The sequence below is a fragment of the Salvelinus alpinus genome, chromosome 14 (genome assembly GCF_045679555.1).
Source record: "Salvelinus alpinus chromosome 14, SLU_Salpinus.1, whole genome shotgun sequence".
Lineage (NCBI taxonomy): Eukaryota > Metazoa > Chordata > Actinopteri > Salmoniformes > Salmonidae > Salvelinus > Salvelinus alpinus.
In genome coordinates, this window is record NC_092099.1 from 23,579,905 (window position 1) to 23,595,882 (window position 15,978).

At 42.6% G+C, this 15,978-nt stretch overlaps 1 protein-coding gene across 17 annotated transcripts in view; it reads left to right on the top strand.

The window, feature by feature from the left end:
* caska (calcium/calmodulin-dependent serine protein kinase a) overlaps positions 1-15,562 on the top strand; it is a 228,309-nt gene extending 212,747 nt beyond the window's left edge. For 6 of the 17 annotated variants that reach the window (XM_071340848.1, XM_071340853.1, XM_071340851.1 and 3 more), the window contains 10 exons: positions 990-1,064; positions 1,946-1,981; positions 4,536-4,580; positions 7,006-7,202; positions 7,464-7,579; positions 11,429-11,509; positions 11,617-11,697; positions 11,875-12,077; positions 12,192-12,275; positions 12,760-15,562. In XM_071340848.1, coding sequence (XP_071196949.1) covers positions 990-1,064; positions 1,946-1,981; positions 4,536-4,580; positions 7,006-7,202; positions 7,464-7,579; positions 11,429-11,509; positions 11,617-11,697; positions 11,875-12,077; positions 12,192-12,275; positions 12,760-12,936 — 1,095 coding nt within the window. In that variant the 3' untranslated portion in view covers positions 12,937-15,562. The remainder of the gene's footprint in view (positions 1-989; positions 1,065-1,945; positions 1,982-4,535; positions 4,581-7,005; positions 7,203-7,463; positions 7,580-11,428; positions 11,510-11,616; positions 11,698-11,874; positions 12,078-12,191; positions 12,276-12,759) is intronic. The other 11 variants (XM_071340852.1, XM_071340859.1, XM_071340857.1 and 8 more) reach the window with 6 other exon arrangements.
* The last annotated feature ends 416 nt before the right edge of the window (positions 15,563-15,978 follow it).

Genomic DNA, 15,978 nt, shown 5'->3' on the forward strand with positions numbered 1-15,978 from the left:
TGCTTTACTTCTTGGGTTATGACACTATATACCAGTGTGGTAGGGATGTAAAGATTCATTGATACACATTGGTCCCCATTTAAAATGTTTAAGAGAAAAGTGCTACGGTCCGTGGACGCCAGACCGATCCAAATGTAGCATGCATCGGTCAGAAAATCAATTCAAACGGTATGAATCGTCGGGGCACAAATATTACATTATTTTTACCTTCCGGAAACACCTAATCTTTTGTGACAACTGATGCGTCCTCTCTCCTTCAGTGTCGAAATGCATTTTTTGACAGTCATTGCTCTACAAGTCATTTTGCATGCCAAACAATCCCAGGCAATATCAGTAGCCTAGTCAAACTGCTCACTGTGCCCAGCTTCGCACGCTGACCAACCAGCTGTTCCTGATGTTGCACATCTGCACGACAACTTCAGCATTCAAATGCTAAAATGGCTAGTGTGATATTAGGCTTTATTAGTCGAGTTCAGGTTCACCATCAGCAATAGTTTTGGTAGTTTTGCTTGATAATTTCACAACGAGGACAGCAATCACTTTTACAATGGCCAAAATCATTTGATTTTGATATTCAAAGTTGTTCTTTGAGTATCAGGTTACATCCCCCCAAGTCTGATTGTGGTAGTGGGTTGATGCCCAGTCTTTCTCATGGTTCAGCTCAGGTGTCTACATAGTACATGCACCATAGACATGCATCATTTAGTCTACTACACCTGTTGTTTATGAAGCATGTGTCAAATATTTTTAGTTTATTTTAAACTCCTAAGGCATAACAGTTCTTAAAGAGTCAGTGTACATCATTAATTAACGTGACAATTGAACAGGTGACCTATGCAGAAAAATATACCTGCTAAATCTGGACCACCCCCCTTATCCTCACGTACTTCTTGTCCCGTCTAAAATAATGGGTGCATGAAGCCCCTGTGCGCGCACGTGCGCACGCGTAGGTTTGTGAGTGTGTGTTTGACCTGTGTGTCTTGTTACAGAGAGAGTCCCCCTCCACCTCCAGGCAATCCCCTGCCAATGGCACTGGTCACTCCAGTGTTAACAGTTCTATCTTGGTAAGGACCCCAACCCCTAAACACCCAACCAAACATCGAAACTGTCCCCTTCTCCCTCAAGTCGACCAACCCAGACCTTTCACTCTCTCCCCCAGCTGTTGTCTGTTATCATTGTACTGTATATGTTTTTTCAGTTTGATGAAACCCCTCTCCCATATTTTATGTATTTTTCTTTTCAGTTGTATATCACATTAAGTTATGATGCTGGTTGTTCAGACCAACCTTTGACTATAGCCACATTTCCGATATCTCTGTTTACAAATTGGTGTGCTGTAAAACGCTGCCATGTGCTGTAAAAATGCTGCGGTGTGCTGTGCCTTTCTGCTGACAGCCTTTTAGTATGCAGAGGAACTGGGAATCCTCAGTCAGTCACAGAAAAGGCTCAGGTCCTTTACAACTCTGTTCCTATACAACTACCTCCAACCTTATCCACTGCTAGACCTACTTACCTAACTACCTACTCACTCACGTACTTACCTACCTACTTCTTACTTACCTACCTATTTATGAACCTACCTCTTACCTACTTTCTTACTTACTTACTTACCTACCTACCTACTTACGAACCTACCTCTTACCTATCTAACTACGAACTTACCTACCTACTAGCTGTACACCTTGGTATTGAAGCTGCTTTGCTTGCTTTCTGCTTCCTCTCTCTTTGAGAGTGTGAGAGAGAGAGACTGCCGATGCTCTTCTCGAACACTCATCAAAGCGCAACTCTGTTTGACTGTCCCCTCTCTCTGTTTAAAACGTTGACAGGAGTGGAGGGAATGTTGATGTCTGTGTGTTGTTGTGTTCCGTATACAGTGTTATGGTTGTCTACATGCCTGTCTCTGGAGTAAACTCTCTCTCTGTCACTGGTGGGCTTTTCTCTACAGGATCTGCCGTCTACCATCCAACCCAAGGGTCGACAGGTGAATACCAGTGCTCTCTACCCCATAAAACAAACACACACATACACACACTGAACTGTAACTCACAACCCCTCCATCCCTTCCCTAACATTTAACTTCTACACCTCTGTGTGTGTGTGTGTGTGTGTGTGTGTGTGTGTGTGTGTGTGTGTGTGTGTGTGTGTGTGTGTGTGTGTGTGTGTGTGTGTGTGTGTGTGTGTGTGTGTGTGTCACGCGTGTGTGCATGTGTCGTGCGTGTGTGCGTAAGTAAGCATTTGTGCACACGCGCAGTGTGCTTGCGAGTTCACATGCTCACCAGCCCCCCAGCCGCCCTCCATTGACTAATTGCCCAGATCAACCCATATGAGTACACTCTGTTCACTTACAATGTTGTTAATATTCTGTGGCTACAGATCTCCAAGCTGAACCGGCATGTGTTTAGAGCAGGATAGTGCCTGCTGTGTCGGAGTCTGGCATAGTGGTTAGCCCACCAGACTCCGGACCACATATACACCCGGCGACATGGGTACGAATCCTGTCTAAGCCCTTTATCTCTGTCTCCCTCTGTATCTGTCTACATTCCAACTTTCACTGTCTGTAAAACAATAAAATACCCCCCAAAACATATATTTTTAAAGAATAGTGTCTGTTAGACTGGATAGTGGAAAATATGTAGAACTACTGTAAGCTATGACCTCTCCCGAAGACTACTGGATATTGGCCTCAATCCAAAACATATTAGACTCCGAATCTGCTCCAGCTGCTCAGACATGTGACCTAAAAAGAGCACAGGCTGAATTCAAATTGATTCAATCCGATCCGATGCTTTTTGCCGAGTTATTATTAAGATTTTGAAAGATTCCACCTGGTCCCATAACTCTGAGTTGAACTCCCCTGTGCTAGAGAAAATGTTCTGTCTGGAAAGGCTGATACATTTGAATGAAACTAGACTTCAAATATACAGGCAGGTCCATAATTATTGTCACCCTTGATAAAGATACAGCTATTTTTCCCTAAATCAGTTATCTCATATTCTATTCACATTCTGTTCATATTCTCCTGGATATTATTTTACCTTCCAATTAAATCATAATATAGTCACATGGAGTGAGTTGTCCATCAGTCTGTCTGTCCATGGTCTATGTCCAGCCTTAATAAAATAAGCCAGAGCTTCAGACATCCAGTACTACCCCCCCCCCCCCCCCCCCATCCTGGTTCCTCTCGCTCCCCAGCTCCCCTGCCTAGCCCAGGGACTCAGTGGCGTGTCACCAACACCCAGATCCTCCCCTTAAGACATAACAGATTGTGATTGGGCATTCCAAAATCAGATCATTTAGTAGACTGGTGATCACCAGCCCTGGTCCTTGATGGCTATAGGGTAGTACAGGCTTTTGTTCCAGCCCAGCAATAACACCCCTGACTCTACTTATCAAGGTGTCTATGATTATTGTTGATGGCTAGTAGATATAGTACATGCTGGTTTGGGATTTAAGTCTGCTCACCCTGTGGGCCTATAGGACGATAGCTGGTGACTAACTGTGTAACTCAAGAGTATATACCCAGTTAGTAAGGATAAGTACAATCCTAGCTGTAAACTAAGGACAGAGGCATTGTTAAAACAGTGGTCATAACCCTCCATCACCCTCTATTGTTGTCTTTGTGAACCCCAAACCAAAAGAAACACCATCACTGTCTGTCTGTGTAGACTCAAACACCCATCCTAAACCCATATACCAACGGAAACCCAACAAATAACTTGACTTTAGCTTAATCTAATAAACTTAAGCAAAGGCTGAACCTAACCAAGGATAGTGACATTGCATACATGCAGTGTGTAGATTCCACCGGTAGAGGCCGCCCACAGTAGCACTGTCTCACACAGAGACATGGCTGCAGTTACAGCACTGAACTGCACAGTCACACATTAAACAGCATTACACAGTCATTCTCTACTCAGATAACTAAGATGCATGCATAGGCGGGATTGGACAGTTTTTTGTTGGGGGGGGGGGGGGGGTACTGACCCCCCCAAGCCTCCTATAATCTCGCCCATCACTATGTGACATAATCATCAAATATGACCATTATGTTTGAAACCCATAACATAGATCACTGATCTGACAGTGTTGGATAGGTTAAAGCTCTTCCATGTCTTTCACCAATCCAGTCATTTCAGATCTTTTAAAATCAAGCCAGGAAGAAGGAAGAAATGCGTGTTAAAAAGCATTCCAACGGACCTGTCTCGTCGTCATAACCAGGGTTGGGGTCAATTCCATTTCAACTCCTTTCAGGGGATGAATTGAACTTTTTATTTGTGATTTGTACAATTCTCATCGACAGCAATAGCCTATTCACGAAATGAAAACTTCAATTCATCGCAATGAACTGAAGTAAAGTCGAGTTGATCTCCAACACTGAAGTGGCATCATCCATGTCAATCCCCTCCCATCACCATCACAAAAGTAGTTAACGCTTAACATTCTCCATCTCCCCCGCGCTCTGCTCACCATACTGTGTGTGTAGACACTCCGTAGTCATTTTACTGCATGATGTGTGTGATGCTTTCACATCCTAGATGGTCGTACCCAGACCTCCAATCAAGGATAAAATGTCCATCAAGGTAAGATATAATGTAGCCTCCATAGTGCTAAACCATAGAGATAAAAACAGCAGACATCCTAGGAAATGTTTATCTCTATGGCTAAACCATAGATATTCCTTTTAGATGACTGTAATAGCAATAGTTTGTAACCAAAACACCATCCCGTACAGTGCAATCTAACTTAGACTCAGACCACTAAAACTACAATGCAAAACCATAGTGTTTGGATTGTTGTAAAAAGTCTAGTCAAACTTTATTCAAAATGCATTATCATAAGGTCTCAATACAATTCTCTGAGAAAATGAATGAAATCAACATATTGCCTCATACATCTTACTTTATCAGACAAGAATGGTAGCACAAGACTGGTAGTCAGGTCGTAAAGGTATGCTAAATAAGTCAGTGATACAGAAAATGTAGATTGTGATTTAACAAGACCTATGGCGGATTCTAAAGAGAAAACCCTGTGTTAACGATCCCTGTGCCATTTACAGAGCCTTCAGAAAGTATTCATTCCCCTTGACTTATTCCACATTTCGTTGTGTTACAGCCTGAATTCAAAATGGATTAAATTGATTTCTTACCAATCTACGCACCATACCCCATAATGACAAATGAAAATATGTTTTTAGACATTTTTGCAAATGTATTGAAAGTTAAATACAGAAATATCTCATTTACATGAGTATTCACAATACTTTGTAGAAGCACCTTTGGCAGCGATTACAGCTGTGAGTCTTTCTGCTTCCCACACCTGGATTGTACAACATTTGGCCATTTATTATTTTCAAAAATCATCTCAATTGGTTGTTGATCATTGCTAGACAACCATTTTCAGATCTTGCCATACATTTTCAAGTAGATTTTTATTAAAACTGTAACTCGGGAACATTCACTGTCTTCTTGGTAAGCAACTCCAGTGTAGATTTGGCTACAAGGTGAATGTGTCTGGTGGAAAGCAGACTGAACCCGGTTTTCCTCTAGGATTTTGCCTGTGCTTAGCTCCATTCCGTTTCTTTTTTACCTGAAAAACTCCCCAGTCTTTAACGATTACAAGCATACCCATAACACGATGCAGCCACCACTATGCTTGAAAATATGGAGAGTGGTACTCAGTAATGTGTTAGATTGGATTTGACCCAAACATAACATTTTGCATTCCGGACAAAAAGTGAATTGCTTTGCCAAATTTTTTGCATTATTTAGTGTCTTGTTGCAAACAGGATGCATGTTTGGTATATTTGAATTCTGTACAGTCTTCCTTCTTTTCACTCAGTCAATTAGTTTAGTATTGTGGAGTAACTACAATGTTGTTGATCCATCCGCAGTTTTCTCCTATCAGAGCCATTAAACTCTAACTGTTTTAAAGTCACCATTGGCCTTATGGTAAAATCCCTGAACGGTTTCCTTCCTCTCGGGCAACTGAGTTAGGAAGGACGCCTGTATCTTTGTAGTGACTGGGTGTATTGATACACCATCCACAGTGTTATTAATAACTGCACCATGCTGAAAGGGATAATCAATGTCTGATTTTTTTACATTTATTTTTATTTTACTTCCCTGGTCTTTGTGGTTGAATCTGTTTGAAATTCACTCCTCGACTGAGGGACCTTACAGGTAATTAATTGTATGTGTGGAGTACAGAGATGAGGTAGTCATTCAAATATCATGTTAAATGCTATTATTGCACACAGAGTCCATGGAAGTTATTATGTGACTTGTTACGCAAATGTTTACTCCTGAACGTATTTTGTCTTGCCATAACCAAGGGGTTGAATACTTATTGACTCAAGACATTTCAGCTTTTCATTTTTAATTAATTAGTAAACATTTCGAAAAACAATATTCCACGTTGACATTATTGGGTATGGTGTGTAGGCCAGTGACACAAAATCTCAATTTAATCCATTTTAAATTCTGTCTGTAACACAGCAAAATGTGGAAAAGGTCAAGGGGTGTGAATACCTTCTGAAGGCACTGCATATCAGTTTACTGCCTCAGAAAAGAGAGGCTCATTTATACCACAACTTATGTTTTGTATTATTCCCCTGTGAGATACGAACAGGCAGCGACATACGCACACTACTGCCTACAGCCCATAGGGACAGGTGTCCAACCTGGCAACCGGAGAGAGAGGCTATTTATATATTTTGTCCCCTGTGAGGTAGAACTACCCATAGGGAAAGGTCTCCAATCTGGCAACCCATTAGTCTATATAGCCACACGCCACTCCTCCGTCTCCATGTCTCCAACCTGGCGACCGGGCGTCACAGGAAATAATGCCCATCCCATCTCAACACAACTGCTCTCTCTCGCTGTCTCTCTCTAGCCCTCTCTACCTCCCTCTTTTTCTCTCCCTCACCCTCGCCCCTACCTCATCAGTGACTAATTTATCTCATTCTGTCGTGAACTCTAACCTCTTACCCCTGTCTGTGTGTCACAGATCTATGTGAGGGCCCAGTTTGAGTATGACCCCTCCAGAGATGACCTCATCCCATGCAAGGAGGCCGGGATTCCCTTCCGGGTTGGTGACATCATCCAGATCATCAGTAAAGACGACCACAACTGGTGGCAGGGCAAACTGGAGAACACCAAAAATGGAACTGCAGGGCTCATACCCTCACCAGAACTCCAGGAGTGGTGAGGAGACACACACAATGAGGAGACACACGACGTGATATAACCCAGATGTCCATCTAGAGAATCATTCAGACTTACAAACCAGCTCCAGAACTGACAAGCTAAAGCCTTTAGAATGTAGAGTAATTTAACACAGAACCCATATTTAGAGAGAACCTGATCTAAGCTCCCAGAATGCACCCTCGAAGAACCCAAAGAAAGCCTTGAATGTTTGAGCAGATGATTGAGTTTTATTGGGTGTATTTCCCGCCGTGTTTACAGGCGTGTGGCATGTATAGCCATGGAGAAGACTAAGCAGGAGCAGCAGGCCAGCTGTACCTGGTTTGGCAAGAAGAAGAAGCAGTACAAAGACAAGTACCTGGCCAAGCACAACGCAGGTACACACACACACACTCTCTCTCACAAATACCTGACCAAGCACAAAGAAGGTACATACTCACTCACATCCATTCAAAATGTTCCTCAGCTGTTACTGCATGAATTGTGAGAGTCTCACGTGTGTGAGAAGGTGGCATGCGGGTATGAGGGAGAGGGAGGGAATCTGGGGGCAGGGAGGGCATGGAGAGCAGGGAATTCAGGTAACAGAACCTTGTAACCTCTGCTGGCTCCAGTGACATAGTCATAGCAGTGAGACCTGGTGCTAGGGCACAAGGGCAAGCTTAAATATGAGGGTGAGTGTGTAGTTATCAAGTTGACATGTACAGTACAAGTGTGTATGCTGCACGTGAGTGCATCACAGGAGGTTGGTGGCACCTTAATATTGTTTCCATGTGTTTGATGCCATTTGATTTTTCGCGTCCCAGCCATTATGAGCCGTCCTCCCCTCAGCAGCCTCCTGTGGCGTGCATGCACATTAATGTCTTGTTCGCATGTGAATATACATGTGTGGTTGTGTGTGAGAGGGTTTGGGATTGAGAGTGTGTTCCAAAGTGCCTTAGACACTCACCACATTAAAGACAGTAGCCCACATTGAATGCCTCAAACCTACTTTGTGTCGCCACCAAAGCCTCTTATTTCCTATGGATAGTTGAACACAGTGTGTGAGATGTAGAGGGCAGCAAATATTGTGTCTGTGGATCTCGGGTGTCCGTGATCGCAAGGTGGCTGTCTCAACAGACCAGGCCAATGTGCAGGAGAAACTGCCACTGCCATGTGTGTCTGTGTTAGGACTGCAGCGGCTCAAGTGACACCATTAACCAGTAAGAGGGGGAGGGAGGGTGAAAAGGAGGTGGAAGGGAAGGGGCCATGGAGAGGACTTGCAGAGTTAAGAGGGGTTGGTAGAAGGAAAGAGAGGGTTAGGGGAGGTACTGGGGAAGATGGGAGCCGAGCTATAGAGCTGGAATGAGATGGGGAGAGAGAGGGAGGAGTATCGGGCCACTGGCGAAGTTGGCAGCATGAACTGTCTGTTGCAGATATACACAGCCCTGACCTGCCTGCCCCACATTAAGTTTCATGACTGCTCAATCTTTGCCCTTTAACTGGGTTTCAAATGATGGTGAAGCCTGGGCACTCCCAGAACAACTCAGGCTTACACAGATGAATGTAGCTGGGAACCTGAATGAGTGTTTCAGGTCCAGATCTAGATAAAGCCCACTTCTCTTGACTAACTTCCCTACGTATTTATTTGGACAGTGAAGCTAAACCTTTTAATATTCGGTCCCGTATTCCTAGCACGCAATGACTACATTGTGACTAGCTTGTGACTACACACTTGTTAGATGCATTTGCTGTTTGTTTTGGTTATGTTTCGGATTATGTTGTGCCCAATAGAAATGAATGGTAAATCATGTATTGTCATTTTGGAGGCACTTTTGTTGTAAATAAGAATAGAATATGTTTCTGAACCCTTTTACATTAATGTGGATGCTACCATGATTTCAGATAATCATGAATGAATGGTAAAAAATGAGTGAGAAAGAGAAAATATCAACTCCCTCCCCCCCAAAAAAATATTCTAACCTCTTGTTATTGGTAATGGTGAGAGGTTAGCCTGTTTTGGGGGCATGATCTTTGTGCATATGTAACTTACAAGTGCATGATACCAGAAATGCATGCAAGCTGTATGTGTAAAGAACCAACTGTGAATGTTCATATTGCTTCTCCGAGTAACAGCAAAGCATGCTATAATTTTGCTTTACATTTTTTGCTTGCGCTCTAAGCATTCATATCGGAGTCTCTCATATAGTTTGTTTTGCATGAACTATAGTCTGATTTTGAATGTCGTCTCATTCTCCTCAGGTACAGTTAGTGTGAGGATGAGAAGTGATGTGGTGGATAGCTAGCAGCATGTTCATTGTACAAGGCCTATGGGCCTGGAGTCATTCTAATTCTAGAAAGATGCATCTTTCCTACTTTCCCTCCTCAAGAGGCCAGAGTGTGGTGCTCTGGGTAGAAGTTGCCCTTTAGACACAGATCTCAGGTCAATATGCCCTGCCCAAATCCGAACCCTAACCATTAAGGGAAGAAATACAATACTGACCCTAGATCATCGTCTATGAGCAACTTCATCCTACTCTGTTGGGTGACTAATTTAAAGTAGTCAGTGCATCAGCGCTTTGCTGCTGCAGTGTTGTATTGTTGTATTGCTGTATGTATAGTAACTACTGTATTGTTGTGTAACTGAACCATGTTATGACCCTGTCCATCTCTCACGCTGTCCCCTTCAAAATGGCCTCTGCATGTAAGTAACAACCAGTGATGGTATCTGGCTAGCTAACGCCTCTTTTGGTTTGGTCTGATTCTCTTTCACTTTGTTTCTCTTTTTCCATTTGCGTTGTTATTAACCCTTTAGTTCACCAGGTGTCAGTCCCAACGTTTCCGTTTTGTTTCTGTTTTCTCGCTCAGAGCAACAGAGATCCAGCACAAAACGGAAAGAACATAGATTGTTTTTTTTATGTTTTCTTCCTCACCCATATATTTAGTTTATTTTGGTGTTGAGTGTTTCAGATCTAGTCAGTTGTATTTTAACATGGTACATCTGCCCCAGGGAAGAGTCCCCATTTGATACCCCTGAATATCTTTCTCAGAATGTGACACATGGTGCACAAGGTTATAGGTCGGCTTAAGGTCAAGGACACATTCCAGACAATAAGAACAGAGCAGCAGAGAAAGCAGGAAGCAGGAGAGAGTGAGCCCTCCTCAGCCATTAGATATATATATAGAGAGAGAGAGGGATGAAAGAGCAAGGATAAGAGAAAAAGGAGTGGAGAGATAGCAGGAGAGACCATTCTATTCCAGAGAGAATACATGTTGCTCCTGGTGTTGTATTTCCCATGTCAGTCACACACACACACACACACACACACACACACACACACACACACACACACACACACACACACACACACACACACACACACACAGCTGTTAGGTTCATGTCACCGTAGAGGTGACATGTCACCGCAGTACCCTCCACTGTAGGTAGGTTAAGGACACATGCTAATGCTGTACAGACTCCCATGAGTGTCCAGTACTGTGTCCTTTGTTCTCTCCTCCATCTTATTCAGCTCACCCCCTTCCATCTGTCCATCCATCTATCCCATTGTTTATTTCCAAAAATGTAAAAACGTAACACACACATACATTGTGGTATCACTGCGTTATTCACTTAAACATAATGGTCGTTCACCAGCTCTGCAGTTTTACCCTAACAGCTACAAAGTCTGTGTAACCTCAGAGTAGAAGCAAAACATTGAGAATATTCTCCCTCCCTGTTTGCCAAATGTAACAGTCTTATCCCAAATCTCTCCATCTCATTCGATTAGGGCATTAGCCTGGGTTAGGATAAATTACTCCTCAGATTTAGCTATTTGATTTAATGGTGTCAGGTTTAAGAACATACACGCCATTGAACTTATACGACTCCAAGGAGAAGTTCAGGCTCTATTTATCCTTGTAACATCATAGTTCATTATCTCCCAACTGTCAGAGACAATATGTCTACTCCTTCATCTCATGACTAGCCTGGGTGCTAGGCTGTTCCTCTTTTAGCCACCTTGTCCTTGTCATTCCCAGATGTTGATATAGTGTTGTTGAAACAGTACCCAGGCTATAATTTTCTCCATTAACAACTAACTGTCACAGACATTCTCTCTGTCCTATAGTGCCACCTCACTGTTAGGGTCCTGTGTTCTCCCAATGTAAGCGACTACTATGGAAGTCTGTCTGCACCTCTCCTTCACAGTATCTCACTATCCCTCTCTCTTTCCTCCGTCCTCTTTTTCCAGTATTCGACCAACTAGATCTCGTCACGTATGAAGAAGTTGTGAAACTGCCTGCGTTTAAGAGGAAAACACTAGTCTTGTTAGGTAAGTACAAGTATCCATACTAGCATACTATAGAGGGTTGTGACGTATTGGCTAACGGTATTAGGTAGTGTGCTCGTATTGCGTTCTGACTGCTCTGTCTTCCAAAGGTGCCCATGGAGTGGGCAGAAGACACATCAAGAACACACTCATCACAAAACACCCTGACAGATTTGCCTACCCCATCCCACGTAAGACACACACACACACACACACACACACACACACACACACACACACACTTGCCTACCCCATTTCACGGACGACACAGTCACTGACTCACTTTGACCATCCATTGTGATTATCGTTCTTACTCAAACCCCCCCCCTCCCCCTCCCCCTTTCATCTCTCCCTTCCTCCCTCCTCAGATACGACCAGACTTCCTAAGAAGGACGAGGAGAACGGGAAGAACTACTACTTTGTGTCACATGACCAGATGATGCAGGACATCAGTAACAATGACTACCTGGAGTACGGTAGTCACGAGGACGCCATGTACGGCACGCGGCTAGAGACCATTCGCCAGATCCACGAGCAGGGACTCATCTCCATACTGGACGTAGAGCCACAGGTGGGTGGGAGAGTGTATTTTCCACTTGTGCTTGTGAACACAGAGGGTCTTCTCAGGCATAATACACAGTCACAAACACACAGGCCAGCTGACCTGGAACCTATTCTCCATTAGGCCTTGAAGGTCCTGCGGACAGCAGAGTTTGCTCCCTACGTTGTTTTCATCGCCGCGCCAACCATCACCCCTGGCATCAACGAGGTAAGACGTACACACACACAGATTGTCAACCTTTTTGTTGTAATATTGGAACGGTCTGCAGCTGTAGCCACTTTTCTTTTTTCTGCACTCCATTTTCTTCTCTCATCACTTTCTTCATTCATTTATTTTGCATGCTGTGTGTGAGATTCAGTTTTTCCGTTTCTCTTGCGTTCCGTTGCATGGCTCTCAGCTCCCCAGGTGGTGCAGGAAGCTGCCAGTAAGTATGAGTGGAGAAAACGCTGGCCATAGTCAGTAGTGCTCTATTGTGTTGTACAGTATATTGCCTCAGTAAACCAGCTCACTCCTTTCTCTGAGTGAGGGTTACTATTCCTTCTTTAACACCAGGCCAAGCAAAGAACTGTCCTGAATCCCTACCCATCCACTCTATACCCTCCCTCGTTCTGTCAGTTTAATTTAATGGTGCTTTATTGGTAAGACATCTGTCTCATTAGGTCTCTCTCACCCCCCTTCTCTCTCTCTGTAGGATGAGTCATTGCAGCGTCTTCAGAAGGAGTCAGAGATTCTTCAGAAGACCTATGCCCATTACTTTGACCAGACCATAATCAACAACGAGATAGACGAGACCATCAGACACCTAGAGGAGGCTATAGACCTGGTCTGTACCACTGCACAGTGGATCCCTGTGTCCTGGGTCTACTGAGGATAGGAAGGAACACCTTCTCTCCTCCCCTCTGTGTCTTTCTGGGTCCACTGTACCTGTATAGACACCACCCCCCCCTCTCCCCTCCAATGACTCCTCTCTTTCTCTCCTCCCTCCTCCCTTTCTCACTGGCGATGCATCTCTGCGAAAACTCCCATCATTCCTTCGGAAAAGAAAAGAACCTCAACCAATCAGAAACCTCTGTGTACTGCACATGACCTTCAGCAGCCAATCAAACTCTGCCCTTACAGACTACCTAGCCGTAGTGTTGTATAAACAAATAAGTATTGTCATGTCTGTATTATCTAGGAGGCAACATTTTTGCAGATGTTTGTTTTAAAGAGACAGTACTGTATCTCCTCCCCAGTAGTGCACTGCAGCCTTCTACATCATGTGACTGTCTGTGCCCCCATCAGCCCACCCATCATGGATGTTGTAGTTCTTAGCTGTCCCTCTTTTGTAGTTCTTTCCCTGCACTATAATTACTGTTTGTGGGTATTCTCTTCCTCTCTCTCTGGACAGACTGAAGAAAAACACCACAGCCTCCTTTTATCTGGATGTCATCCTCAACACCTTTTATTTATCTGCTCCTTTACTCCTCTCCTTTATTAGCCATTATCGTCTATTTCATTCACATCATCTTTCTCTGTCACTCTCTTATTGTTCATGTAGTTCAGTTTCATCTTGGTTCATTTTGACTGTACATGTTATTACACCCGAGTGGCGCAAGCTACTGCATCTCTGCTAGAGGCGTCACTACAGACCCTGGTTCGATTCCAGGCTGTATCACAACCAGCCGTGATTGGGAATCCCATAGGGTGGCCCACATTTGGCCCAGCATCGTCCGGGTTAGGCTGTCATTGTAAATAAGAATTTGTTCTTAACTGACTTGCCTTAAAAAATATATATATAAAAACCCTAGCCATCCCCTTCTCCCCTTCATACACACACTCAGACAGGGTACTGTCTCTTCTAAATGAATCCATAAATGTTTTAGACATTTGAATGAGGTCCCATGCATGTTGGACATTCGCAAGCTTCCATGCCGTCTGTCCGTGTTCCCCCAGTGTCCTGCTGTAACATCCTCCCAACTGAAAACCAACATTCCACACGTCTGGAAGACTCCACTTGACCAAGGGAGGAAGCAAGGGGAACAGGAAATAACCAACAAAAAGAACCTTGACACCTATGCACATACCTTGGCATTTCAGATGACATTTCTAAAAACAGATTTTTCCAAATCGACCACGGTATCAATGTGTTTGTAAAAACAAATGTGTGGTAGAACTTTATAATAACGCATTTAATGGATTAGTAAATAGTTTACAAAGGTGGGAGTAATGATTCACAAATGAATAAATGTAAGTAACCTAGTTATTCATACACAACTTTAAGTATTTAATGATTCATAAGATCATAAATGGTTTAAAATAGGACCTTATAAACCATTTACTAATTATTAGTAACTCTTTTTGCATGGCCTCATCTAAAGTGTGGGCTATTTATACTTTATAAATACTTTTAATGTTTTGAGTGCAGTATAATTTCTCACAAGAAGATGGACATGCCATTGGTAGAGACATTCCAGCAGTATCTGATGCTCCTTAAGGCCTTAAAATGGCCCCTAGAACATATCAATGGTTAAACAATAAGCACACAATAGAGATAAAACATATTGAAAATTTTATTCCATCTATTTATCCATCCACGTATTAAATATTGCGTAATTTCGTCAGCTGTGTGAATAAGTTCTGGGTCCATATGTATTAGAAATTGGGAGTACTGGTTTGCAAAGTCTCCACCCTCGCAAAAATAAAGTCGGTTTGCATTCGCAATGTTAACAACAGCAAAACATTCTGAATACAACTCTTCCTCAAGTCCTTGCAACAGTTGTGTCACAACAGTTTTTGTGAATAATGTTCAATATAGTTATTTTAACATCCCTTTGTTTTATGCCTATTCTTTTACCATTGATATGTTCTAGGCTATTTTGAGACCTTAAGAAGCATCAGATACTGCTGGAATGTCTCTACCAATGGCATGTCCATCTTCTTGTGAGAAATTATACTGCACTCAAAACAAAGTATTTATAAAGTATAAATAGCCCAGACTTTAGATGAGGCACGCAAAAAGACAAGTTATTATTAAAGAGTTAATAAAGGACCTATATTAAACAGCTTAGGAATGGATTAACGATGAATGAACTATTTACTAATCCATTAAATGCTTTATTACGTGTAGATATTATAAAGTGCTACCAAAATTGTCTGTGATTTGTTGTATAAGATAATCAAGAGGGGAGGGGATAAAATTACAACTGATTGCTGATTTGCCATTTCAGAAATGTGTTGTCTGAGAGTATTTTAATTAAGTTTAATCAATGAAAGATTAATGCTGATTTGTATTCTGCAACTGTATAACTATATGGAACGGATATTTACACTACGTTTTGCAAGGTGAAGTCTTTGCAAAGGAATAGGAGGTAGTTTGTGCATCTGAATAACCGTGAATATGAAATATGACTGATGATATGATTGCCCCAGTGTAAAATAGTCTACAATGATAAAGTTCTTCAGTATGAACAGTTTTTTCACATATATTTCCTTTTATGTGTTGGAAAAAGTAACCTGTGTCTGGCTCTTGTCTTTGCACGCACACACTCAAGTAGTCTCAAAACATGTTTATTCAGCCAGATGACATTCAGGTTCATAAGCAGCATCTCTCAGTAATGTCATTCATATTACTGTAATCCCCACAGTGGATTTCTAGTCACACTCCAGTGGCGTAGCGCAGTTTCGCGGGGCCCCTTGCAAGGTCCGTGCAAGGGCTCTGACATTTTGCAATGAGGCTGAGAGAAAATGTTGCTGTTATAGAGTTTCAGGATTCCTGAAAGCCGGGACAAATATATCTTAATATTAATAATTTTCTGTGTATTTTGATAGACCAAGGTATAGTGCATACAGAAAGTATTCAGACCCCTTGACTTTTTCCACATTCTGTTACGTTACAGTCTTATTCTAAAATGGATTACATGTATTTATT